Source organism: Saccopteryx bilineata, chromosome 1 (assembly GCF_036850765.1).
Source record: "Saccopteryx bilineata isolate mSacBil1 chromosome 1, mSacBil1_pri_phased_curated, whole genome shotgun sequence".
NCBI classification, from domain to species: domain Eukaryota; kingdom Metazoa; phylum Chordata; class Mammalia; order Chiroptera; family Emballonuridae; genus Saccopteryx; species Saccopteryx bilineata.
In genome coordinates, this window is record NC_089490.1 from 154,438,568 (window position 1) to 154,465,623 (window position 27,056).

The following is a 27,056-nucleotide window of genomic DNA, read 5'->3' on the forward strand; positions in this document are numbered from 1 at the left end:
ATACACCTGCAAAGTCTTTTTTGGGGGGTATTATTTTGCTTACCACAGGTGAAGTGGTCATGGAAGGCTTCTTGGAGGAGATGACCACCTAAGTGAAATCCACAAACAAACTGATCTATTGAGAAAACATTCCCAGGCCTGGCTGCTTTGCCCCAGCCTCAGAGAAATTTTCCCAAACACTCATGTTCCATTTGTGCCCACCTACATTGGGGCGCACATCTAGGCAACTTTTGAGATGACAGGTGAACCAAACTGCTGAACTGAATGGATCCCACCATGCCATCCTAGGCAGAACTCTTTCCACACCCACTCCAACTCCTCCAGCCCCAGATACTTCCTCTGGTCCAGCCCTGATCCCATCCACAGGAAGGTGATTCACTGTATATGTGTCCTACTCTGCCCTGTCTTTGGCCTTTCTGTGTCTGTTGAATGAAGGGAGAAAGAGTCTTGATTCTAGTGACAATGGTCTTTATCTAATTAAACAATAAATAATATGTCACATTCACAGTTCTGTATCAGAGGAAGCAAATCCCCATTTCACAGATTAGGAAAACAAGTGTCAGGGCGGCAAAGTCACTTGTCCAAGGTTGCCCAGCAACTCAGCAGCAGCAGACCCACAACAGTCAAGTTCCATACACCTTTGAGTGGATAGCAGTGTGTGTGGGGGGGGTGGATGTCAAAAGACCAACCCCTTTTCCGGGGTGCTGGGAAGCCATTGCTACTTGCCCAGGGTCACAGAAGCAGTGGCAGGAAGACTCCAGTTGCTTGACTCGCCATAGTCAGTGAAGTCCTGAGCAGCCACCTGGATGCAGTACTTGACTCTGGGCCTCACAGTCCGGAGGGTGAAGGATGTGCCTTCAATGGGCCCCACCTGAAGCAGAAAGGGGGCAGATCAGTGAGGATGAGGAGGCTGGGAAGGGCCATTGTGCACAGATCTGCATGACAGACTTCAGTCCTGCTCCATCCTAACCCACACACCCTCCACAGCCCTCTCCCAGTCTTTGTGCCTTCCTGATCCTAACCTGTGCGGCCTTCCATGCTGGCCACAGAGCCACCTCATTCAGGTCCTTCATGGACCTCACCAGTTTCAAGGGATGTCTAATGGTGAGAGCCCTCACTTCTCAGACCTGCCCCACCAACCCTACTCCTCCTCCTGGCCCTAAACCAGGGCCTTTATCTTTGGCCTCAATGCCTCCCTATCCCCACTCCCAGTCCTACCTAAAAGCATATTAACCATGCTTTTCAATTTTTTGTATCTTAGGATGTTTTGACATCTTAAACATCTTGCTGGCCAGGAACAGACTGCCCTTCTTGAGGTCAGCCAATTGTTAGAGATGGTAAAGGGTCAGCCAGGAGCATACCAACTAATTCAGAGTCTATACCCCCATCTACCCCTTTTCTGTAATTTCCCACACAAGATACTATTCCCCTGCCCTAGACCACCCCAGGACCAGGCAACCCAGGATCACTCATGTTGCCTAGAGCTCGCCAGTATTATTCACACTCGTCAACCCCAAGCATCCACCCTGTCCTGCCTTCCCTTTCTCACAGAAGCCTCAGCAGAGGCTCTGGCCTTGGCTCTTCTCTCACTCCTTCCATCCTGAGGTTGCCTCTGTGGCCCTGCATATCTTGGCATGTGTCCTTCTCTCAGGAAGTGCAATCAACTCTTCTCTAAATGGCTTGCGTCTCTGTGTCCCCACTCAGGCACCTCCATAGATTAACACCCAACAGGCACAAATAAGACATCCTCTTAGCTCTGCCTTTCCTGCTTTCTCTCCTTCCTCCTTCCCATCTTTCTTCCCTGTCCCTGCTGCTCCACACTCTCCCTCCTTGACCTAGCCCTCCCCTCCTTCAGCCTCCCACCTCCTCCTCAGAATGTCCGGTTCCAGCCACCACACACAGCTTCCCAGCCCCAGGTCTGACTGTCTCCCTTCCTTGTTCTACTTCTGTCCTGTATTATAGGCTGATGTGGTGCTGTAAGATTTAAATTAATGGTTACACAATTTTGTGAACACACTTGAAGCCACTGATTTGAGCATTTTAAAATGGTGAGTTTTCTGGCATGTGAAGTCTATCTTAATTTAAAAACTCTAAATATTTTAATTTTATTCTTTTTATTAAAATTTTTAATTTATTGTGTTAACATGGATTCAAGTGTCCCACTCAATATAACACCCTCAACCCCCAACAATGGGCCCCCCACTTCACCCCCTTTGTCCCTTACCCTCTACCTCTCTCCCCTCTTCCTTCTGAGACTTGCTGTACCGTTATCTGTATCTATGTATTTTGTATATACACTGCTCACAAAAATTAGGGAATATTTCAAAATAAATATTCCAGTACTTTCAGCCTTTTGTATAGTGCATCTTCACCAATAAAACAAAAGTTGGTTTTGTATCTCATTTACATAATAAACAACTTTCTTTGACTTGTCATTGCTTTTCTCATGTTGTTTAATAAAAAAAATCAAATGCTTCTTTTTTTTATTGCTTCATGTTCACTTTGAAATATCCCCCAATTTTTGTGAACAGTATTATATTACTATATAATTTCACTAATCCCTTCACCTTCTCTGATAAAACTCTAAAATTATTTTTATTTATTTATTCATTTTAGAGGAGAGAGAGAGAGAGAAGGGGGGAGGAGCAGGAAGCCTCAACTCCCATATGTGCCTTGACCGGGCAAGCCCAGGGTTTTTTTGTTTTGTTTTCTTTGTTTTGTTTTTTTAAAGATTCTTTTTTTTTTTTTTTAAGATTTTATTTATTCATTATAGAGAGGGTAGAGAGAGAGAGAAGGGGGAAGAGCAAGAAGCATCAACTCCCATATGTGCCTTGACCAAGGAAGCCCAGGGTTTCGAACCGGCGACCTCAGCATTTCCAGGTCGATGCTTTATCCACTGCGCCACCACAGGTCAGGTCCTCTGATAAAACTCTAGATTTTTAAACATTAAATTAATGAATACCATTTCACACAGGTGGGATATAAAACTGAGATTCATGGACATAGATAAAAATGAAGTGGGGCCCTGGCCGGTTGGCTCAGCGGTAGAGCGTCGGCCTGGAGTGCAGTGGACCCGGGTTCGATTCCTGGCCAGGGCACATAGGAGAAGCGCCCATTTGCTTCTCCACCCCCACCCCCTCCTTCCTCTCTGTCTCTCTCTTCCCCTCCTGCAGCCAAGGCTCCATTGGAGCAAAGATGGCCCAGGTGCTGGGGATGGCTCCTTGGCCTCTGCCCCAGGCGCTACAGTGGCTCTGGTCGCGGCAGAGTGACCCCCCGGAGGGGCAGAGCATCGCCCCCTGGTGGGCAGAGCATCGCCCCTGGTGGGCATGCCGGGTGGATCCCGGTCAGGCGCATGCGGGAGTCTGTCTGACTGTCTCTCCCCATTTCCAGCTTCAGAAAAATACAAAAATACAAAAAAAAAAAAAATGAAGTAGTTACCAGGGGGAGAGGTATGTGGGGAAAGGTATAAAGAGGGACAAATAAATATAAGGTGACAGAAAATGATTTGACTTTGGGTGATGGGTATACAACATAATCAGCAGTTCAAATGCTATAGAAATGTTTACCTGAAACCTATGTACTCTTTTTTTTTTTTTTTTTTTTAGAGAGAGAGAGAGAGAGAAGGACACACAGGCTAGAAGGGAGAGAGATGAGAAGCATCAGTTCTTCACTGCAGCACTTCAGTTATTCAATGATTGCTTTCTCCTATGTGCCTTGACTGGGGGCCTCCAACAGAGTGAGTGACCCCTTGCTCAACCCAGTGACATTGGACTCAAGTCAGCGACTTGGGCTTCAAGTCTGCGACTTTTTGGGCTCAAGCCAGCGACCATGGGGTCATGTCTATGATCCCACACTCAAGCCGGCGGCCCCATGCTCAAACTGGTGAGCCCGTGCTCAAGCTGGATGAGCCCATGCTCAAGCTAGCAACCTCGGGGTTTCAAACCTGGGTCCTCCGCGTCCCAGTCTGATGCTCTATCCACTGCGCAAAGGTGGATCACCTGGTCAGGCAAAACCTATGTACTCTTATTGACCAATGTCACCCTGTTAAATTTAATTTTCTAAATAAATTTTTTTTTTAAATTAATGAACATCGCCTGACCAGGCAGTGGCGCAGTGGATAGAGTGTCAGACTGGGACAGGGAGGACCCAGGTTCGAAACCCCAAGGTCGCCAGCTTGAGCAAGGGGTCATTCGCTCTGCTGTAGCCCCCCAGTCAAGGCACATATGAGAAAGCAGACAATGAACAACTAAGGTGTCACAACGAACAGTTAATGCTTCTCATCTCGCCTGACCAGGCGGTGGCGCAGTGGATAAAGCGTCGGACTGCGATGCGGAGGACCCAGGTTCGAGACCCTGAACTTGCCAGCTCGAGCGCGGGCTCATCTGGTTTGAGCAAAGCTCACCAGCTTGGACCCAAGGTTGCTGGCTGGAGCAAGGCATTACTCAGTCTGCTGAAGGCCCGCGGTCAAGGCACATATGAGAAAGCAATCAATGAACAACTAAAGTGTCGCAACGAAAAACTGATGATTGATGCTTCTCATCTCTCTCCGTTTCTGTCTGTCCCTGTCTATCCCTCTCTCTGACTCACTCTCTGTCTCTGTAAAAAAAAAAATCAACTAATGAAAAAAAATCAACTAATAATGCTTCTCATCTCTCTCCTTTCCTGTCTGTCCTTATCTGTCCCTCTCTATCTCTCTCTGTCTCTATCACACACACCAAAAAAAATTAATGAACACCAATAAACTTTAAAAGCCAGTTCCTGAGCTACTTGCCACATTGGAATGGCTTGGCAGTCACACATGGCTCATGGCCACCAATCAGAAGAGCAGATTGTAGAAGATTCCCACCATCACAAAAGGTCTATGGCACAGGACTGTAAAAAGCAAACACTCAACTTCTTTTTCTTTCTTTTCTTTTTTTTTTTACAGGGACAGAGAGAGAGGGATAGATAGGGACAGACAGACAGGAATGGAGAGAGATGAGAAGCATCAACCATCAGTTTTTCGTTGCAACACCTTAGTTGTTCATTGATTGCTTTCTCATATGTGCCTTGACCGCGGGCCTTCAGCAGACCGAGTAACCCCTTGCTCGAGCCAGCGACCTTGGGTCCAAGCTGGTGAGCTTTTTGCTCAAACCAGATGAGCCCGTACTCAAGCTGGCGACCTCAGAGTCTTGAACCTGGGTCCTCCGCATCCTAGTCCGACACTGTATCCACTGTACCACCGCCTGGTCAGGCAACACTCAACTTCACAGCCTAGTATCTGATGCTGACCAGGACACCACTGACCTTCCTGAATACTCACTAGACCCTGCCCTTATATTTTGTTTCTTAAAAAAGTTAAAACAGCGTGATCAGGTGGTGGCACAGTGGATAAAGTGTCGGACTGGGATGTGGAGGACCCAGGTTCAAGACTCCGAGGTCACCAGCTTGAACGCAGGCTCATCTGGTTTGAGCAAAGCTCACCAGCTTGGACCCAAGGTCACTGGCTCGAGCAAGGGGTTACTCAGTCCACTGAAGGCCCACAGTCAAGGCACATATGAAAAATCAATCAATGAACTAAGGTGTCACAACGAAAAACTAATGATTGATGCGTCTCATCTCTTTCTGTTCCTGTCTCTATCTATCCCTCTCTCTGACTCTGTCTCTGTTAAAAAAAAAAAAAAAAAGTTAAAACAATGTTGTTTTCAATCAAGGTGAAACTCACATGGCATAAAATTAACCATTCTAAAGTGGACAATTCAGTGTCATTTAGCACATTCAGTGTTGTGCAACCAGCACCTCTAATTCTAGAACATTTTTTTTTTGCAGCTCACAGTAGGAGCTCAGTGTGTGTGTGTGTGTGTGTGTGTGTGTATGATTATTATTATTAACACATCATTATATTACTTTTAGATAAATACACCCAAATAAAATGGATAGATTTCTCAAAAAGAAGAGTGATATTGAAGAATCCAATTCTGGAAGTGAGCAAAAGTTAAGTGTAAATAAAATAGGACTTGAAGGCTGATGGGCAGAATTTAATTTATAGCATTTTCCATCACTTAAAACTGAACAATATGATTGGATTAGAAACCTATTCATGGAATCTTCAAGTGATTTTGGTTTAACATTAACAGAAGAAGAACTGGCAGCTATATCCACTGATTGTGGACTGACGATTAAACATAAAGAATTGTCTCTTGAATCCTTTGGGATTTCTATAAAAAAAGAATATGTGGCAATATCTATAAAAGCTTTTTTTTTTTCTGAAGCTGGAAACGGGGAGAGACAGTCAGACAGACTCCCGCATGCGCCCAACCGGGATCCACCCGGCACGCCCACCAGGGGCGATGCTCTGCCCCTGGGGGGGGGTCACTCTGCCGAGACCAGAGCCACCCTAGCGCCTGGGGCAGAGGCCAAGGAGCCATCCCCAGCACCCGGGCCATCTTTGCTCCAATGGAGCCTCGGCTGCGGGAGGGGAAGAGAGAGACAGAGAGGAAGGAGGAGGTGGGGGTGGAGAAGCAAATGGGCGCTTCTCCTATGTGCCCTGGCTGGGAATCGAACCCGGGTCCCCCGCACGCCAGGCCGACGCTCTACCGCTGAGCCAACTGGCCAGGGCCTATAAAAGCTTTAATAGAGCCTGACCTGTGGTGGTGCAGTGGATAAAGCGTCGACCTGGAAATGCTGAGGTCGCCAGTTCGAAACCCTGGGTTTGCCTGGTCAAGGCACATATGGGAGTTGATGCTTCCAGCTCCTCCTCCCTTCTTTCTCTCTGACTTTCTCTCCTCTCTCTCTGTCTCTCTCTGTCTTCTCTAAAAATGAATAAAAATAAAAATAAAAAAGCTTTATTATGTGGCAATATCTATAAAGCTATCTATAAAATGTTCAAAGCTTTTATAGAAAATTTCTTCACTCCCAAAGAAACCCTATCCTCATCAGCAGTCACTCCCCATCCTTCTCCCCAGCCCCTGGTAACCATGAGTCCACTTTCTGTCTCTGGATTTCTCTCTTCTGGGCATTTCACGAAAACAGAATCACACACAGTGTGGCCTTGTGTGTCTGGCTTCTCTTACTGAGCACCATGTATTCAAGGTTCATTCAGGTTGTAGCAAGTGTCAGTGCTTCATGCCTTCATGGCTGAGTAACATTCTACCATGTGGATGGAGCATGTTTTGTATATCCATTCACCCACTGATGGACATTTGGGCTGTTTCCACCTTTCAGCTGTTGGGAATAGGAGTGCTATGAACATTTGTTTGTATGAATTTGTTTAAGTCCCAGTTTTCAATTATTTTGGGAAGATACCCAGGAATGAAGTTGCTAGGCATCCTTTGCTTTGCACACTAGCCACAAGCAACCTCAAGCTACATGGGAGGCCCCAGGACACCTTTGCATGTGGTGTTCCCTGGGAATCACCCTCCCCAGCTACCTGCAGTCTTCCTCACCTTGCGAAAGCGGGCAACTCCATGACGCTTGTAGCGTATCCAGTACTTGAGTGAGAAGATCTCTGGGAAGGGCCAGGACCTGGGAGGTTCCCACTGCACCCACAGCTGCTGCCCATGGAGGAGGCTTAAGCGCACTCCTTCTGGAGGGTCCGGTTTGACTGATAGACAAATAGGAGACAGTGTCAGCTCATTCATTCATTTATTCATTCATTTAAACAACCAACAAATATTGAGGGTCTATCTAGTTTCTAGTGGTATTCTGGACACTGGGGACACAGCAGTGACCAATATACCCAACTCCTGTTCTTATGGAGCTCAATCCACAGGGCAGAAGGCAAGAGACAAGAAGTAAATTTACTGGTCATAAAAGAGTAGGGAAGAAAGTTTGGGAGTGCAAGAAAGGGAGTGGTTTACAATGTTTTTTGTTGTTTTTTTTTCCATTTATTTGTTGATTTTAGGAGAGAGGAAGGGAGAGAGATAGAAACATTGATTTGTTCCTGTATGTGCCCTGACCAGGGATCAAACCAGCAACCTCTGAGCTTTAGGACGATGCTCTAACCAAATGAGCCATCTGCCAGGGCTACAATGTTTTGTTGTTTTTTTAAAAAAATTCATTTTAGATAAGAGAGACAGAGAGAGATAGAGAAGGGGGGAGGAGCAGGAAGCATCAACTCCCGTATGTGCCTTGGCCCGGCAAGGCCAGGGTTTTGAACCAGCGACCTCAGCATTCCAGGTCCACGCTTGATCCACTGCGCCCCAACAGGCCAGGCTACAATGTTTTTTTTGAGACATAATTTTCATACCACAAAAACTCACCCTTTCAGAATAAAGTTCAGTGGTTTTAGTATATTCACAACATTGTGGGACCATTACCAGTATTTTACAAAATTACCTATTGATTTTAGAGAGAAAGAATCATCAGTTTGTTGTTCTACCTATTTATTCATTCATTGGTTGATTCTTGTATGTGCCCTGACCATGTATTGAACTCACAATCTTGGCATATCAGGCTGATACTCTAACCAAATTAAGTACCTGGCCAGTGTCACCATCACCACTATTAAGTCAGGACATTCTCATTACCCCAAATAGAAATAAATCCCACATCTATTAGCAGTCACCCCCGCCCCCATTCCTGTCAGAGAGGAGGCAGAGCAGGTTGTACAGGGCCTTGCTGGTCCTAGGGAGGACTGGTTTTTTACCCAAAGGTTGGTGGGAGTCCTGAAGGGCTGTGGGCAAAGGAGGGACGGGATCTGACTAGGGTGCTCACAGGCGCCCTCTGGTGACTACTTCAGGGAAGGTGTCCTCTGGTGGCTGCTGGGGGAAGAAGATGAGAACCAGAAACCAGGATAAGAGGACAGTGGTCCACGTTGGCGATAATGAGGCTGGACCAGGCAGAGGTTCAGGAATAGGGAGAAGTGGATGGATTCTTGATTAACTGTGAAGGTGGAGCCCACAGGCTCCAGGATGGAAGACAAGACTGGGGAGAGGTAAAAGGGAGGAGGAGGAGAGAGAGAGAGAGAGAGGGCAGGAACAAACCAGTGGTCCTCCACACCCCCATCCATGGCCCTCACTCACTGATGTGCTCTGGGATAAAGGGCACGAAGCTGCTGCTGATGCCCCAGGGGTGGACAGCCGTAATGTTCAGCATGTAGGGTACCATAGAGAACATGTGGACATCTGGGATGGTGCAGCTGGTGGCTTCTGGTGTTGGCTGGAGGCAGGGTTGACTCTCCCCATGAGCGGCCACTCCACGCCTGGACAAGGGATGGGCACTATGAGGGACTCAGCACTTCCTGCAGGCTAGGCTTGTGTCCTGGACCCCAGGTGGGGACAGCAGGCAAGCAGCCCTGGTCCAGGGCCCTGCTCTAGGGAAGGCATTCACCTGACATCACAGAGCCCGCAATGACTCAGGGTTGGGGGTGAAAACCACAGGAGACGCCTGGGTCCCAGATTCTAAAGGTTTCTGGAATGTCAACATTCCAGTCTTAGAATTCCAACATTCTGAGGTCTACAGATTCACAGACTGGAATCTGAAATAGTAAGATCCCGATTCTCTCCATTTCTGAGACCCCAAGATTTCAGAATTTAGAGACTTGAGCTCAGTGTCATTCATAGAACATTCTACAACATTCAAAAGGTCCTGTTTCCACATTGTCAGATGTTGTAGTCATAAGCTGCCTGTGGCTATCAAGCACTTAAAATGCAGCAGCACGACTGACTGTGACTTTTAAGTTTATTTTATCTAATGTAATGTTTCTAGTTATCAGAAAAATTGTTCGGAACAAATTAGGTGTGTGTATTTACTGTTACCACTGCAAATTTTATAAAATCCATTCAGAGATAAAAAATTTCTTATTAAAGTTTAGCATCTGAATTGAAATGCACTATATGCATAAAATACACACACAATTCCGAAGACTTAATATAAAAAGAATGTAAAATATCTCATTAAAGTTTAAAATAAATATTATATGTTTAAACAATATTTTAGCTATTATTATTAAATATTAATTTCTATTCTAAACTTAAATATATACATTGTATATAAGCATATTTAATTACATTGTGCTCAATCATATTAAATGATAAATATTTGGAATATATAGGTATTATTTAAATAAAATACACTGCTCACAAAAATTAGGGGACATTTTATCGCTTCATATTCATTTTGAAACATCCCCTAATTTTTGTGAGCAGTATATTAAAATTAATTTCACCCATTCTTGTTTTTTAAATGTGGCTTCTAGAGAATTTGAAACTACACACATGGCTTGAAATATGTATTGGAGGAAGTACATTTCTACAGGACAGAGCTGTCCTAGAATTCAGAGGCTTTTGGGGTAGTGCTAAGTCTGCAGTTGTCCTGATCCTAGGGGTGTCAGGCCCAGTTGTGGAATTTCCAGGTGGCCCCTCCAGGCTCTCTGACCTGTATGTGGCAATGAAGGATGTGGACCTTGTGGAGCTTGCAGCAGGTGGCAGGGTCCAGAAGCAATCTACAGCAATTGGGTACCTAAAGGCCCAGCACCACACCCTGGGTTGGGGGAGGGCTGCCAGGAGAAGGGGAAAAAGGGAAGAGTGTGAGGTTTAATTCACCTTGGGACTACAAAGCCCTACCATGGGTTTGTCCCCACCTCACTGCCAGCTGGTGCCAGACATACATTAGGCCCCTAGTAAAGGTTTGCGGAATGAATGAATACATGAATGAGAGGTGCCTACATCATCTCTCACCCCCAACTACAACCTGCAAAGGTAGGATTATTGGCCCATTTTCCAGATGGGGAAACTGATGTGTTTTTTTGTTTGTTTTTGTTTTTTGTATTTTCTTTTTTTTTTTTTTTTAATTTTTTTTTTTTTTACAGAGACAGAATGAGTCAGAGAGAGGGATAGACAGGGACAGACAGGAACAGAGAGAGATGAGAAGCATCAATCATCAGTCTTTCATTGCGCCTTGCAACACCTTAGTTGTTCATTGATTGCTCTCTCATATGTGCCTTGACCGTGGGCCTTCAGCAGACTGAGTAACCCCTTGCTAGAGCCAGTGACCTTGGGTTCAAGCTGGTGGGCTCTTGCTCAAACCAGATGAGCCCGTGCTCAAGCTGGCGACCTCAGGGTCTCGAACCTGGGTCCTCTGCATCCCAGTCCGTCGCTCTATCCACTGCGCCACCGCCTGGTCAGGCGTTTTTTGTATTTTCTGAAGTTGGAAATGGGGAGGCAGTCAGACAGACTCCCGCATTCGCCCGACCGGGATCCACCTGGCATGCCCACCAAGGGGCAATGCTCTGCCCATCTGGGGCATCGCTCTGTTGCAACCAGAGCCATTCTACCGCCTGAATCAAAGGCCATGGAGCCATCCTCAGTGCCCGGGCCAACTTTGCTCCAATGGAGCTTTGGCTGCGGGAGGGGAAGAGAGAGACAGAGAGGAAGGAGAGGAGGAGGGGTGAAGAAGCAGATGGGCGCTTCTCCTGTGTGCCCTGGCCGGGAATCGAACCCGGGACTCCTGCACGCCAGGCTGACGCTCTACCACTGAGCCAACCGGCCCGGGCAAAACTGATGTTTAATAAGCTTCAGAGAAGACCTGGGGAGTGGGGAACCCTGATGGAAAGGAGATATTTTACTGTTATCTCCTTCTTTGCTGTTTTAAAGCAAGTGAAATGAATGCACGCAGTTAACCCACACCTACACCTCTTTCTCTCTCTCCCTCTCTCTCTGTCTTTCTTTCTTCAACCTGTGGCTGCCACTACCTGGTGTCAGCTTGGGGTAGAACTTGTCTTCTCTGTGTCTCACTTTCCTCATATGTGCAGTGGGATGGTAAACACCTCCTACCAGGGCACATGCATTTCAGGAGGTGTGCGAACTCCCTCCCCACCCTAGAATGTTCCACAGCAAACAAAGTCCAGTCCCCAGACTGGCTCTGGCCCCACAACCCCCAGGGGTCCTACATACCTTCTCTCCCACTGCAGGGTGAGTATCCAGCCCAGAGGGCAAGGGCCAGGAGAAGTCTTGGGGCCATGGCTCCGGTGGACTCTGCTTTCAGGAGCTGGATCAGGGAGCACCCTTGGGGAGGCAGGGCACTCAGACCCACCTGGGGAAACCAGCCCCTGTCGAGGCCCCCCACTTCCCCTTCTCCAGGTCTGACTCACTGGCAGTTTCGTGGGTCCTTGGAGAGTAGAGCAGGGACAGCAGAAGAGTCCCCAGTCCCTTTACTGGCCACCCTGGGACAAGGGTGCGGAAGGCTCTGAGGGTGGGGGCAGGGAGAAGAGGCCACAAAAGGGAGAAGTGGAGACCCTGTGGCCTTTCCCAGCACAGTCAGTCCTTCCTTCCGGCTGCAATGAGGAGGGCTTGGGGAAACCCCAGGAGGGGAATGATGACATGGAGAAAGAGACAGGAGGGGAGGAACAGAGAGAGACAGGGAGACTAAGAAGGAGAGACAGAGAGGAGAGAGGAGAGAGGAGAGAGGAGATGGGGAGAGATGGAGATAGAGACACAGTGATAGCAGAGGCGATAGAGACAGAGACAGGAGAGACAAGAGAGAGAGAGACAAAAAAAAAAGAAACAACTGGAAGACTGAGAGATAGAGGCAGAAACAGACGCAGAAAGACAGAAACAAAGATCTAGGAAACAAGAAGAGAGAGATACACAGAGACCCAGGCATCTGCACAGGAGAAGCCCCTTCACTCATCTGCTGCCGTGGTAGGGTCCCACTCTCAGCAGCCACACTCCACACCAGAGGCCATACAGAGACAGAAAGGCAGACCTGGGGAAACAGCCCCCACCCCCCATGAACATTCTCCTAGCCATGGGGATGCCCAAGGCCAGGCTGAACCCCAACTGGACACGGTGCCTGCCCTGAATGAGCAAGGAAACCCCAGGGACAGGCTGGACACTGGGGGCTTCACAGCCATAGTCACCTCCCCTCTGTTAGCTGGAAAGAGCTAAGAACCCCCAGGGGATTTCAGGGAAGTCACCCAGGGGCAGGGAGTTTGGGGTGGGACTTTCCCTCCCAGGGGCAGGGTTTAGGGTAAGGAAAGTGAGGTAAGTGCAGGCTTGGCTCCTGTTTTTGATTAACACTCGAATATTTTGTTCATCGTGAAATTTTTGTCACCCATTTTGACTTTTTAAAATATTGTATTAACGTAGTGTTCATCTTGGGGACTTAGATTCTGGTGTGGGAGAGGAATGCCTCACTCTCCTCATCCTAATCGTTAAGACCTACTCTGGGCCACCCCACCCCTCCTTGCAGTGAGAGCTCAACAATCAGGCCACACACTTTCCTCTGCTCTGTGAGCTTTTATTCGTGGGGTGGCATCTGGTGACAGGACACAAGAGAGGGACTCACAGATTCTCTGATGGGGGGGCAAGGTCAGGGCCTGAGTGATGGACAGACCACCAGGGGCCATCAGGAGGGGGGCCCAGGTGATCAAGTTCTCTAGGTCAGTGCAGGAGCCCCAACACCCCCTTTGCCGGGCCTGGTGGGCAGAGGGTCAGTGTTCAGAAGCTCAGCGTCCCTGAGCCTGGAGCCTTTGCATCTGTAGGATCTGGCTCAGAATCCGTTGCACATCTTCATCCATCTGGCCCTGGGGTGGGAGGGGCAGAGAGAGAGCCTGGACACCCCTGCCACTGTACAGATGGGGAAACAGGGCCAGAGAGCAGCCAGTGGAATGGCCAAAGCCAGGGGTGACTCACCTGAATGGCATACAGGAGGTGGCTCCTATACAAGGCCACCACTGCACTGTGGTCCCTGGCAGCTTCCTGTGGATATGGCAGAAAAGACATCCTCAAGATACAAAAATGTCCCCTTTGCCCACTGAGCACCTATTTTAATGGCACAGACCAATATGACAGTGCCGGTTGACAAAATATTGCAATTTTCCTCCTCTCTCTGGTACAAGGATCCCAGGTTCCTGCACACCCTTGAGGTCTCTCCTGGGGTCTCTGCCATGTGCCCAGTGCAGCACTCACCTCTAGCTGCGCCTGGAGAGCCTTCACCTGGCCACGGAGAGCCTCCACCTCGGGGCTGCCTGCAGTTGCTGGCTGGTCCTTCAGCGCTTCCTTAAGACTGAAGACCTCCTTGGAGAGCTCTGTGATCTGGGGTGAGGGTGGGAGGTGTCAGCATTTACCCTGAGCCTAGGGCTTGGGACAGCATTAGTAAGAGAGATGGGACAGAGGCTTGTGAGGGAAGGTCACATCCTAAGGCTGGCAAACTCTGGCCCTCAGGCTAAGAATGGTTTTCATAGTCTTAAATGGTTAGGGAATAAAAGTCAAAAGGAGGCCCTGGCCGGTGGCTCAGTGGATAGAGCATTGGCCCAGCATATGGATGTCCTGGGTTTGATCCCGGTCAGAGCACACAGAAGTAACCATCTGCTTCTCCCCTCTCCCTCCCCCCCTTCTCTCTCTTCCCCTCCTGCAACCAGTGGCTCAGTTGGTTCAAGAGTGGCCCCAGGCACTGAGGATAGCTCAGTTGGAGTACATCAGCCTCAGGCACTAAAAATAGCTCAGTACTCAAGCATTGGCCCATGATGGGGTTGCCAAGTGGATCCCAGTCAGGGTGCATGCAGAAGTCTGTCTCACTATCTCTTCTATTCTCACCTAAAAAATAAAAAAGTCAAAGGAGAATTCATTCAATTTTGTAACACACAAACATTCAATCAAATTCACATTTCCATGTTCATACATAAAATTTTACCAGAGTGTGTCCACATTCATTCATGTTCATGTCACCTATGACTCCTGATGCAATGGCAGACCTGAGCCAAAAACATTGCCTATTGGGTCCTTTACAGTATGCTGATCCTGTCACACCCCCTCTAGGAGTCTCTGGAAAGGGAAGACTGATGGAACAGGGGGGTGGAAAGCCTGGTGGGGCTGCATCAGACAGCCCTGGGTTTGGTTCCCTTCCTACCCCTTTCTTAAAGGAATCTTTTTTTTTTTTTTTTTTTTACAGGGACAGAGAGGGCGTCAGAGAGAGGGACAGGCAGACAGGAATGGAGAGAGAGAGAGATGAGAAGCATCAATCATCAGTTTTTCATTGCGACACCTTAGTTGTTCATTGATTGCTTTCTCATATGTGCCTTGACCGTGGGCCTTCAGCAGGCCAAGTAACCCCTTGCTCGAGCCAGCAACCTTGAGTCCAAGCTGGTGAGCTTTTGCTCAAGCCAGATGAGCCCACGCTCAAGATGGCGAGCTCGAGGTCTCGAACCTGGGTCCTCCACATCCCAGTCCGACGCTCTATCTGCTGAGCCACCACCTGGTCAGGCTCAAAGGAGATCTTGGGAAGATGACTTAACACCTCTGAGCCCAGTTTCCTCATTTATAAAGTAAGGAGAATCATGGTTCTCACCAGTTAATTGATTCTGAACAGTGATTGAGTTTAATAACTGCTTGGCGAACAGGCACTCAATAAATGCAGAGTTTTATTATTATTCCTGTAGATCAGAGGTTCTCAACCAGAGGCCATTCTATCCCCAGGGGACCCTGGCAATGTCTGGGGGAGCTTCTGGCATCAAGTGGGTGAGTCCAGATATGCTGCTCAACAACCCACCCCACAATGCCCAAGACAACCCCCCAACAGAGATTGACCTGCCCCTGAGTGTCACTAGTGCTGAGAAAGAGGAACACATATTCCCTACCACAATTTTATCTTCATTTTACAGAGGTGGAAACTGGAGCTCCGAAAGAAATTTATCCAAGTTTATAACACAGTGTTGTGTCTGGGTGACTCTTTGCACTAAAGCACATGGGGTTCTGGGGGTCACATCTACTGACCAGTGACATGCTGTGTGACTTTGAGCCACTCACTTTGCCTCGCAGGACCTCAGTTTGCTCATCTGGAAGATGGATATAAAAATACTTTCTGGCTCTTAGGGTTGTGAGATTAAAATGATGGTGTGTGAGCCTGGCCTGTGGTGGTGCAGTGGATAGATCATCAACCCGGAATGCTGAGGTCGCTGGTTCGAAACCCTAGGCTTGCCTGCTCATGGCACATTCTACAAGCAGCCAATAAACAACTAGTGAAGCAACTATAAATTGATAGTTCTCACTCCATCCACCCCCTCCTCTCTCTGTAAAATCAATATATAAAATCTTAAAAAAAAAAAAGGTGATGGTGATTGCTTTTCTCATATGTGCCTTGACCAGGGGGGCTACAGCAGACAGAGTGACCCCTTGCTTAAGCCAGCAACCTTGGGCTCAAAGCTGGTGAGCCTTGCTCAAACCAGATGAGACCTCACTCAAGCTGGTGACCTCGGGGTTTCCAACCTGGGCTGAGGCAATAACCAGAGGTCTCTATTATCATTATTCTTACTACTTAAGAAAAGAACTTGGGGCCTGACCAGGCCATGGTGCAATGAATAGAGCATTTGCCTGGGATGCTGAGGACCCAAGTTCTAAACCCCAAGGTTGCTGGCTTGAGCACAGGGTTGCTGGCTTGAGCAAGGGGGTCACTGGCTCGGCTGGAGCCCCCCGGTCAAGGCAAGTATGAGAAAGCAACCAATGAATAACTGAAGTGCTGCAACATGTTGATGCTTCTCATCTCTCTCTCTCTGCCTGTCTGTCTCTCCCTGTCTGTCTGTCTTTCAAAAAAATAATAAAAAGAAAGAAAAGAAAAGAACTTGGGAACTTGGGTTTGAAATCTGGAAGAACCATTGCATGGCTGTGGCTGTATGACCTTGTCAAGTAGCTTTACTTCTCTGTGCCTCAGTTTTCTCAAATGGGGATAACAAAAGCACCAATTTTATTAGAACTTAATGTGATAATTAAATTCATTAATCCATGTTAAATTCATATAGCAGGGCTTGGCACACAATAAGCACTCCTTAAATGTAACTGTGGTAGTAATTTGTAGTTTGAACAGTAGCCTGTGTGTCTGAGTAGTCTCCTACTTTTTCTTTCTTCTTTTTTTTGTGACAGGGACAAAGAGAGAGGGACATACAGGTACAGATAGGGACAGACATACAGGAAGGGAGAGAGATGAAAAGCATCAATTCTTTGTTGCAGCATCTTAGTTGTTCATTGATTGCTTACTCATATGTGCCTTGATGGGGGGGGGCTACAGCAGACAGAGTGACCCCTTGCTTAAGCCAGCAACCTTGGGCTCAAAGCTGGTGAGCCTTGCTCAAACCAGATGAGACCTCACTCAAGCTGGTGACCTCGGGGTTTCCAACCTGGGTCCTCCACATTGTAGTCCAACACTATCCACTGTGCCACCGCCTGATCAGACAGTTGTCTCCTACTTTTTCTGTGCCTCAGTCTCCTGTCTAAAAATTGGCCTCATTTCCCCAGAACCCTTTTAGCTGGGACATTCTTAGATTCCCCCTAATCCCTACTCAGTGGGGCCTCCTAAGTATAGGAAAAAAGGACCTACCTTCTTGTCCTTTTCTTTGGCCCTGTCCAGGGCCTCCTGGGCACGGCTCTGAGCCTGGCGTGCCTTCTCAGCCTCAGTGCGTAGTCCCCGCAGCTGCTGCTCTGCCGTGGCTAGCTGGGCCTCAGCCGCATGTCGTTCACTCTTCATGAATAATGCCTCACGCTGCACCTGTGGCCCAAGCCCACATGCGACCCTTAGGACACTCTGACCTAAAGATGCCAGGACCTTAAGAGTTCCTCTGACCCTCTATTTTGGCCTGAGGACATTCAAGCCCTTTTTGATCTTGAGGAGCTTGACTTAGGGAAGTTCTGAATTCACCAGAGTACTATGAACATTCTGACCCTGCAAAACATCTCTATTCTGCTAGCTGTGTGACCTTAGACGAGTGACTTAACTTCTCTGTGCCTCAGTTTCCTTATATGTAAAACAAGAATAATAATAGCCCCCACTTCATAGGGTGGTTGTGAAGATAAAATGAGCAAATACATGGAATACGCTTAGAACAATACCTGGCAAAAAGTAAGTGCTATATTCAAGTTGGTGATATTATTATTATTTATTATTATTATTATTATTTTTGTATTTTTCTGAAGCTGGAAACAGGGAGAGATAGTCAGACTCCCGCATGCGCCCGACCGAGATCCACCTGGCACGCCCACCAGGGGGCGACGCTCTGCCCACCAGGGGGCGATGCTCTGCCCCTCTGGGGTGTCGCTCTGTTGCCACCAGAGCCACTCTAGCGCCTGGGGCAGAGGCCAAGGAGCTATCCCTAGCGCCCGGGCCATCTTTGCTCCAATGGAGCCTCGCTGTGGGAGGGGAAGAGAGAGACAGAGAGGAAGGAGAGGGGGATGGGTGGAGAAGCAGATGGGCGCCTCTCCTGTGTGCCCTGGCCGGGAATCAAACCCGGGACCTCTGCACGCCAGGCCGACGCTCTACCACTGAGCCAACCGGCCAGGGCGGTGATATTATTATTATTATTATTACCGTTAATTTTTTTTCCCTCTGCCAGTGGTTGAAGGTTTGTAATTTCTTACAAAATGAAAGAAAAAAGAATTTGGATGAAATACAAACAGATGTCCAAAAGTTGGTGACTGCATTCTCACAAAAACATCAAGATCAGAGCAATATTAAATTTGCAAAAATTGATCCTAAGGGGAACACTGGTCTTTATAGAAATAACAACTCCAGGGAAAAATAGATAATAATTGGATATTCTAATTAGTATAGATTGGTTACCATTAACAATTTAAGTAAGTCCTAAAGTGATTGATAAATCAAATCAGACTTGTCAAGTTTACTTGACAAGGAAGTGATCAGGAGGAAGGTAAAATTGCAAAGCCATCCAGGAAGATGGCCATAGTTAGGCTGGACTGTGATCAAGAATTTAACTAGTTGGGCCCTGGCAGGTTGGCTCAGTGGTAGAGCATTGGCCTGGTGTGCAGGAGTCCCGGGTTTGATTCCCGGCCAGGGCACACAGGAGAAGCGCCCATCTGCTTCTCCACCCCTCCCCCTCTCCTTCCTCTCTGTTTCTCTCTTCCCCTCCTGCAGCCAAGGCTCCATTGGAGCAAAGTTGGCCCGGGCGCTGAGGATGGCTCTATGGCTTCTGCCTCAGGCACTAGAATGGCTCTGGTTGCAACAGAGTGATGCCCCAGATGGGCAGAGCATTGTCCCCTGGTGGGCATGACGGGTGGATCCTGGTCGGGCGCATGTGGGAGTCTGTCTGACTGCCTCCCCGTTTCCAACTTCAGAAAAATACAAAAAAAAAAAAAAAGAATTTAACTAGTTAAAATAATAAATTTGGAAAAAGAGTAATCTTAGCTGTCATGTATTGGTCATTTGTACCATCACTGTCCTAAGTAGCTAATATAAATTAAACCACCTACTTTTCATGTGAAGATTAGGAACTATTCTAAACTCCATTATATGGGTAAGTAGATAGAAATTCAGAGAGAAAAATGCTTTCCTGACAATTAATGTAGCTTCTTATTTACATATTTGTTAAAACAGTTCCTAAATTTATTTATTTTTTCTGAAGTTGGAAACAGGGAGGCAGTCAGACAGACTCCCACATGCACCTGACCCGGATCCACCTGGCTACAGGAGGGGAAGAGAGAGACAGAGAGGAAGGAGAGGGGGAGGGGTGGAGAAGAAGATGGGCGCTTCTCCTATGTGCCCTGGCCGGGAATCAAACCCGGGACTCCTGCACGCCAGGCGGATGCTCTACCACTAAGCCAACTGGCCAGGACCAATTTTTTTTTTTTATTTGAGGGAAAAGATAGAGTCAAAAGGTCCACTGTCAGGACAAAAATAAATATCCCTGGGTTAAAAGAAAAAAAAAACCTGACAACAAATTAAAAAAGCTTCCAACCAAATGGAAGATGATACTCACAAACAACAGCTCTGATAAGAGATTAATACCCAAAATATATAAAGAACTTACAAAGCTCAGCAACAAACAAGCAAATAATCCAATTAAAAATAGGAAGGCCTTGGTCAGTTGGTTCAGTGGTAGAGCATCGGCCCGGTGTGTGGAAGTCTTGGGTTCGATTCCCGGCCAGGGCACAGAGGAGAAGCGCCCATCTGCTTCTCCACCACTCTCCCTCTCCTTCCTCTCTGTCTCTCTCTTCCCCTCCCGCAGCCAAGGCTCCATTGGAGCAAAGTTGGCAAAGTTGGCCAGGTGCTGAGGATGATTCCATGGCCTCCGCCTCAGGCACTAGAATGGCTCTGGTTGCAATGGAGCAACACCCTATATAGGCAGAGCATTGTCCCCTGGTGGGCTTGCCGGGTGTATTTCAGTCACGCACATGCGGGAGTCTGTCTCTCTGCCTCCCCACTTCTCACTTAAGAAAAATAAAAAATAAAAATAAATGGGGAGAGGACCTGAACAGACACTTCTCCCATGAAGACATACAAACAACAAATAGATATATGAAAAGATGTTCATCTAGCTTTTAGAGAAATGCAAATCAAAACCACAATGAGATACCACCTCACACCTGTTAGATTAGCTATTATCAACAAGACAGGTAATAAAAAGTGTTGGAGGGGCTGTGGAGAAAAAGGAACCCTCATTCACTGCTGGTGGGAATGTAAACTGGTACAGCCATTACAGAAGACAGTATGGTGGTTCCTCAAAAAATTGAGAATAGAATTTCCATATGACCCAGCAATCCCTCTACCGGGTATCTATCCCCAAATCCCCCAAACATTGGTACACAAAGACCCATGCACCCCCATGTTCACTGCAACATTGTTCACAGTAGTCAAGACATGGAAACAACCAAAGTGTTCCTCGATAGAGGACTAGATAAAGAAGATGTGGTACATGGACAGAGAGAGAGTCAGATGGACAGACAGGAACGAAGAGAGATGAGAAGCATCAATCATTAGTTTTTCGTTGTGACACCTTAGTGGTTCATTGATTGCTCTCTCATATGTGCCTTGACTGCGGGTCTTTAGCAGACCGAGTAACCCCTTGCTTGAGCCAGCGATCTTGGGTCCAAGCTGGTGAGCTTTTTGCTCAAGCCAGGGAGCCTGCACTCAAGCTGGTGATCTTGGGGTTTCGAACCCGGGTCTTTCTGCATTCCAGTCTGACGCTCTATCCACTGCACCACCACCTGGTCAGGCGAAGATGTGGTACACATATACTATGGAATAATACTCAACCATATGAAATGATGATATATTGTCATTTATGACAACATGGATGGACCTTGGGAACATTATACTGAGTGAAATAAGTAAATCAGAAAAAGCTAAGAGCTATATGATTTCACACATAGGTGGGATACAAAACAGAGACTCATGGACACAGATAAAAGTGAAGTGGTTACCAGGGGGTAGACGTTGGGAGGAGAGGACAAATATTGGTGTAAAAAGGGGTAAAGAGGAGGCCCTGGCCGGTTGGCTCAGTGGTAGAGCGTCGACCTGGCGTGCAGAAGTCCCGGGTTCAATTCCTGGCCGGGGCACACAGGAGAAGCGCCCATCTGCTTCTCCACCCCTCCCCCTCTCCTTCCTCTCTGTCTCTCTCTTCCCCTCCCGCAGCCGAGGCTCCACTGGAGCAAAGATGGCCCGGGCGCTGGGGATGGCTCCTCGGCCTCTGCCCCAGGCGCTAGAGTGGCTCTGGTTGCAACAGAGCGATGCCCCAGAGGGGCAGAGCATCGCCCCCTGGTGGGCGTGCCAGGTGGATCCTGGTCAGGCGCATTCGAGAGTCTGACTGTCTCTCCCCGTTTCCCGCTTCAGAAAAATACAGAAAAAAAAAAAAAGGAGTAAAGAGGGACAAATATATGGTGATGGAAAATGATTTTAATTTGGGTGATGGACACACAATGCAGTTAACAGTTTAAATGCTATAGAAATGTCTACCTGAAACCTTATTGATCAATGTTACCCCATTAAATTTAATTTCTTAACAAAAACAACTTAGCATAAAAAATCTACTGGGTTCAAAATGAGATTTTAAAAAATCCCTGTGCATGACATCCTCCTCTAGAATGTGTTGAAATATCAAAATGATCATAAGTTAAAATGACAATCTCAAAAGACCCAGCTGAAAAAAACTATAGGCTCATTTTGACCAGCAGAGAAAATGGGTACTTGGTAAAAAAAAACATCAGGGCAAAACCCCCAATTCACTGCTCGCAAAAAAAAAAAAGTAAACATTGATCCCTACCTCAAAGCATACAGACAATTAGAGCCAAAGCATAAAAAAGATTGTGAAAACAATAAAGATGCGGTCAGAAAACGCACAAGAATTTCTGTGACTTTGGAATACAAACAGGTTTTATAAATGAATTGTAAAAAGTGCTAACAATTAGAAAAATGATGGGGTCAAAACTGCCAAAAGATTTTAAAGCAGGAAATACAAATAAAAGAAAAGAAAAAAGAAGAAGAAAACAAAGTTGAAACATCCAAGAGATCAGGATGGCCCCAGGGTCAAAGGTTGGCTTGGAAACACTGGCAGGATCAAGTGTCTGCAGGATTGAAGTCTATGGGATTGAAACATCCCTTGGCTGCAGGGTCAAAACAGATGACCAAGTGGCTGCTGGGTGTGCATAATGGGGCCTGGCCACGCTCACCTGGAAGACCTCAGCGCTGGTCTTCTCATGGCGGCGTCCTAGCTCCTCCAGCTGCCCCTCCAGCCGAGTCACATCAGCCTGAAGTGCACCCACTATGCGCTCGTGCTCCAAGCGGGCCACGCTGCCCACACGCTCCCGCTCCAGCTCAGCCCGCAGTCGGGCTGCCTCCTTGCCCGTGGCCACCACCTCCTGCTCCAGGCTGGCCGCCCGGCCCCGCAGCTCCAGGGCCTCCTCCTGAAGGCGGTGATGCTCGGAGGCTGGCACTGCTGACTGGCGGAGCACCTCTGAGGCCTCGCGCAGCTCTGTCAGGCCCCGCCGGGCCTCCTCGCAGGCCTCGGCCAGCTCAGCAGCCCGGGCCTCTGCTGCGTCCCGAGCTTGGCTCAGCTCGGCGGCTGCTGCCCGCTGCTGCTCCTCAGTGGCCGTGGCAGTGGTCAGCTGCCCCCGTAACACCTCCAGCTCCCGGATTTGCTCCAGCCGCACCTCCTCCCGCTGGGCCAGCTCTGCCCGCAGGCCCCGAGCCTCCTCCTCGGCCAGCAGCCTGCCCGCCCGCGCCTCGTCCAGCCAGGCCAAGGTGGCCTCCAGCTCCCGGAGGCGGGAATCCCGCTCTCGGAGGTCCTCCCGGGCCTGCTCCAGAGCTGCCCGCAGTTGGACCGTGTCACCGCTGCCTCCACCACCAGCCCCACCCCCCTCAGCCTCACATACCCGCTCCCGCAGCGGCAGCCGGTCAGCCTCGGCCTCCGCGGCCTCGCCCTTGCCATGGGCTGCCTCCAGCTCAGTGGCTGCCTCCCGCTCTCGCTGCCAGAGCGCCTCCTCCAAGCCACGAATCCTGATCTCCAGCTCGGCCTGCAGCTTTTCTGATGCCTCGGCAGCACCTGGGTGTAGGATGGGGCCAGTGGGGACCCTAGGGGTGGTGGCCTCCATGTTTGTGGTCTTTGTGCCTGTGGATGCTCCTTCCACAGCACCCACTCCACTGGCCTTCATCTTTGGTTCCACTGCTTTCGTGTTTGTGGCCTCTGTTTCCAAGTTTCCTCCTTCTTCTAGAGTTTTTGTTTCTGTGACCTTAGCCTTTGTTTCCAAGACCTCCGCTCTTGCACCCTCTGTTTCCATGGCCTGAGTGTCCATGAGTTTTGTTTCCATGGCCTCGGTCCCTGTGGATGCTGCTTCCAAAGTCTTGGCTTCCTTGGTTTCAACTTCTGCAGCCTCCTCGTCCGTGGTCTCAGCTCCATTAACTCTGCTTTCTGGAGCCATGATGCCATTAAGCCCTGTTTCTGTTGGCCCATTTTTGGTGGTTTTGGTTCCTGTGTCCATGTGCTCCCCAGGGGCTACCTTCTCTTCTCTGGGGATCTTCTGTGCTTCCTGCTGCTCCAGTGCCCGCACAGCCTCAGCGTGCTGCCTGCGCAGCTGGTCAAACTCAGCCCGGAGAGAATCATAGAGGGCCAGAGGGACAACCTCGGCTGAACCATTCGCCTCCATTTCGTCCTTCTCAAAGCTCTCCAGGATCTGGAGGTAGGGGTGGGGAGAGAGGGAACTGGCAGAGCTGAACAGGCCACAGGGCCACAGGGTAGTCTTGCCATTGTCCCTGCCCATGGACTCACCCACATGTCCACCCCAACCCACTGGGAGAATGATTCCTCAGATCTGTCCCGAGCCCCCTCTCCCAGGCCTCAGTTTCCCCACCTGGACCTTTTCCATCAGCTCCTGGTTCTGTCTGGTGAGGGCGGCGACCTGTTCTTGCAGCGAGGCCAAGAGCTCCTGGGCTGACTGGTTTAGCTGCTTGGAGAGCATCGTCTCGGCCCCTGGCAGAGGCAGGGGCATGGAGTCAGACCTTGAGGATCCAAGCCATAGGGATGGAAGCTGGGTTCTGGAGCTGTGCTTTGGGGCCCCCGGGGCATGTGAAATAAATAACAAGTGAGGGCCAACCTGCCTTTCAGCTTCAAGCTCTCTCCACGCCTGTGGGTAATAGCTCCGTCTCCCGGGACCCTAGGGACCAGGTGGGTGGGGGTACATGGGGCGAGGACAAGGTGGTGGCTCACCTGGAAAGTCGGGCAGCTCACCCTCCTCATCCTGCAGGGTGGCCACATCATAGCTGGTGTTCTCTCGTTCATTCTGGAAGTAGGCCCAAAGTCTAGCTTGGGGTCCTGCCCACCTCCCAACCCCATGAACCCCCAGGATCTAGAGTGGACAGAGGTGTTCAAAGGCCTATTTGACTCCCTACAAACATCAAACTGGCTGTGTATGGCACACAAGTATTGAGTGCCTACTCTGTGCCCAGGACTATGCTAGGCCCCCAGGAAGCTTAGTAAATGGCCCAATCACTGCCCAAGTGAGTGACCATAACCCCAATGATGGGTTGTATGTACAGCCAGCACACATGGGACTGAGAGGAACAATGGAGTGCATCCTTGCAAGGGTGCATCTGTGTGGTTTGAGGTGGGTCTGCAGTGAGCATGTGTGCACATGTGTGTGCCCCTGTGTGCAGTGGCCCTCACCTCTACTGTATGAGCTCCTGTGATGGTGTATGATTCTGTACTTGTGTTTAAATCTGTTGTGTGTATGGTTGCATTTTGAGTGTGTATATGAATATGTTTGTATAATTATGTATTTAAAAAATGTGTATACATGTATTTGTATTATCTGTGTCTGACTGAGCGAGAAGTGTTTGTTGTGTGCATGTATTTGCGATGTGTGTGATTGTGCTTTCACTGGTTTGTTGTCTGTTTGCCTGTTATGTGTGTAAGACCACATGTATGTGAGCATGGTTGTCCAATTCTGTGTGGATGTGAGCATGTGGGATTATGTGTTTTAGGAAGTGTCCATTATGTGTGTTATCCATGTGTGGTTGTGTCTATTGTATGTGTTTGTTGCGTGTGTGTGAGACTGTATGTGTATCAGTGCGGTGGTCATGCAATTGATACGTGAGAGACCTCACCCCCACTGTCCACCCAGCCCACCTCTAGCAGGGACAGCCGGCTCTGCAAACTTTCCACCTCCCGACCCAGACTCTCCTTCTCCTCCTGCTTCTCTGCCAGCAGCTGCTGCAGCTCTTGCACCTGGAAGATGGTAGTGGAGGCTCAGCTGGTCTCCAGGAAGAAACACTGGGCAGCTGGGAGTCCAGATCTCCTGCCACCATCCACCTACCTGTCTCTCCAGGCTGTGAAGGGAGCTGGCCTCTGCCTCTGGCAGCTTATGAAAGAAAGGAGGAACAGGATTTGGATCTGGGCTGGGGACCTCCCTGGCCCTCTTCCTAGTCCATCCAACCACAGACATCTGCTGTGCACCTACCGCACACCCAGCACTTCTCTGCCCGCTCACGCATTACTGAGTACAGTACTTATTGAGTGCCTACTTTGTTCCAGACCCCGTTTTTGGCCAATAATTCATTCACTGTTCATCCATTCAATAACTCACTCAAATATCTGTCCATCCTACAAATATTTATCAAGCATCTACTGTGAACCAGGCACTGTTAACTGTGTCTTCCCTCATAGGCTTACAATCAAATTGGGATGAACATCGAGAAAATATATAGAACGTTCAATGCAGTAAGTACTTTACATAAAAATAAAGGAAACTGGGAAGTGAATGGAAGAGTGCTATAATTTTAAATAAGTTGGGCAGGAAAAGTATTTTTGACAAGGGGTCTTTCAGTAAAGACCTGAAGGAGGTAAGGCAGGGAGCTGTGAAAAGATATGAGAGAATAGTGTTCCAAGCAAAGGGAACAGCACATGCAAAGGCCTCGAGGCAGGATTGTGCTTGGTGTGTTGGAGGAACAGTGAGGAGGGCCATGAGGTTAGAGCAGAGTGGGTAAGGGGAAGAGAGGAAGGAGGTGAGAGTAGGGAGGTAGGAGCAGTCTTTCCCACAGAACTGAAGTCTTCCCCCCAGCCTACTCCAGACTGAGTCCCAGGCCTGTGTCCCTGCTGCTTCTCACCTCCTGCTTCTTCCGTTCCTGGTTCTGCTCCAGGCCCCGGATCTTCTGAAGCAGGCGGCCCCTCTCCTGTCGCAGCCGCACAATCTCCTCATAGGCATCATGATCATCCTGTTCCCCCAACCCCAGGACCCACAACTTTTACATGAGGCACAAAGCTGTCCCATCCCACATTTGAGCAGGAGCTCCCCCTCATTCCTATTCCTGGAGGACCCCCATTCTTCTCCTTGGCCAGGTCATCTCTCACCGGCATAGGGATGCTGGTGGGGGGCTGCGGCGCCTTCCGCTTTTTGGGAGCCCCTTGCTTCTCATGGCTGGACACAGAGTTCTGGTGAGAGGGGGTGAAGGGACACATGGGAGACATGCCAGCCTCCCACCCAGATAAATCAACTCATACAGCCCACTATCTGTCACCAGCCCAAACTCTGACCTCACTTCCTGTGTAATCCTGAGCAAGTCCCTGCCTCTGTCTGGTCCTCACTTGTCCCAGCATACGAGGGGATGAAACCCTGTTCCCTGCAAGTCCCAGGTCTTATGCTTTACTTTCTGCTCCTTCCTATGCCTTGGGACTTTACCCAGCTAGACCAGACTGTCTCCAAGTACCCTTTCCCTGTGGCACTGAGGTGCTGTAAACCGGGAGAGGGAAAAAGAGGCCAGAGCCGCCTCCTTTCCTGACTACATCAGTTCCCCTCACCACCCCACTCCAGCCCCATGACTTGACGTCATTCCCTCAACGTTCTCACCCAGTTCTGGGAGTTATGCTG

General features: G+C 48.8%; 2 protein-coding genes across 23 annotated transcripts in view; both read right to left on the reverse strand.

The window, feature by feature from the left end:
• Positions 1-516: 516 nt before the first annotated feature.
• Positions 517-11,943, reverse strand: EBI3 (Epstein-Barr virus induced 3). The gene is made up of 5 exons (XM_066253375.1): positions 11,874-11,943; positions 10,357-10,477; positions 9,003-9,181; positions 7,425-7,582; positions 517-871 (listed from the first exon to the last, which is right to left on the reverse strand). The coding sequence occupies exons 1-5, from the start codon at positions 11,938-11,940 to the stop codon at positions 719-721; spliced, it is 678 nt and encodes a 225-aa protein (XP_066109472.1). The 5' UTR covers positions 11,941-11,943; the 3' UTR covers positions 517-718.
• A 1,265-nt stretch (positions 11,944-13,208) lies between these two features.
• The window catches only part of ANKRD24 (ankyrin repeat domain 24), a 29,613-nt gene continuing 15,765 nt past the window's right edge, over positions 13,209-27,056 (reverse strand). For 19 of the 22 annotated variants that reach the window (XM_066275813.1, XM_066275722.1, XM_066275798.1 and 16 more), the window contains 11 exons: positions 26,540-26,620; positions 26,296-26,403; positions 25,506-25,550; positions 25,319-25,417; positions 24,401-24,473; positions 24,045-24,163; positions 22,368-23,867; positions 17,290-17,457; positions 13,890-14,015; positions 13,614-13,679; positions 13,209-13,531 (listed from right to left, as the gene is read on the reverse strand). In XM_066275813.1, the coding sequence (XP_066131910.1) occupies positions 13,427-13,531; positions 13,614-13,679; positions 13,890-14,015; positions 17,290-17,457; positions 22,368-23,867; positions 24,045-24,163; positions 24,401-24,473; positions 25,319-25,417; positions 25,506-25,550; positions 26,296-26,403; positions 26,540-26,620 (2,490 nt within the window). In that variant the 3' untranslated portion in view covers positions 13,209-13,426. The remainder of the gene's footprint in view (positions 13,532-13,613; positions 13,680-13,889; positions 14,016-17,289; positions 17,458-22,367; positions 23,868-24,044; positions 24,164-24,400; positions 24,474-25,318; positions 25,418-25,505; positions 25,551-26,295; positions 26,404-26,539; positions 26,621-27,056) is intronic. The other 3 variants (XM_066275822.1, XM_066275770.1, XM_066275642.1) reach the window with 1 other exon arrangement.

What these genes read in the sequence shown, in the direction of transcription:
- EBI3 (XM_066253375.1), bottom strand. Translation starts at nt 11,940, where the DNA reads ATGGCCCCAAGACTTCTCCTGGCCCTTGCCCTCTGGGCTGGATACTCA. An exon ending in ACCCTGCAGTGGGAGAGAAG is followed by an intron (nt 10,478 to 11,873) that starts GTATGTAGGACC and finishes TTCTCCTGGCAG; the next exon opens with CCCTCCCCCAACCCAGGGTG. An exon ending in CTTTATCCCAGAGCACATCA is followed by an intron (nt 7,583 to 9,002) that starts GTGAGTGAGGGC and finishes TTTGTCTATCAG; the next exon opens with TCAAACCGGACCCTCCAGAA.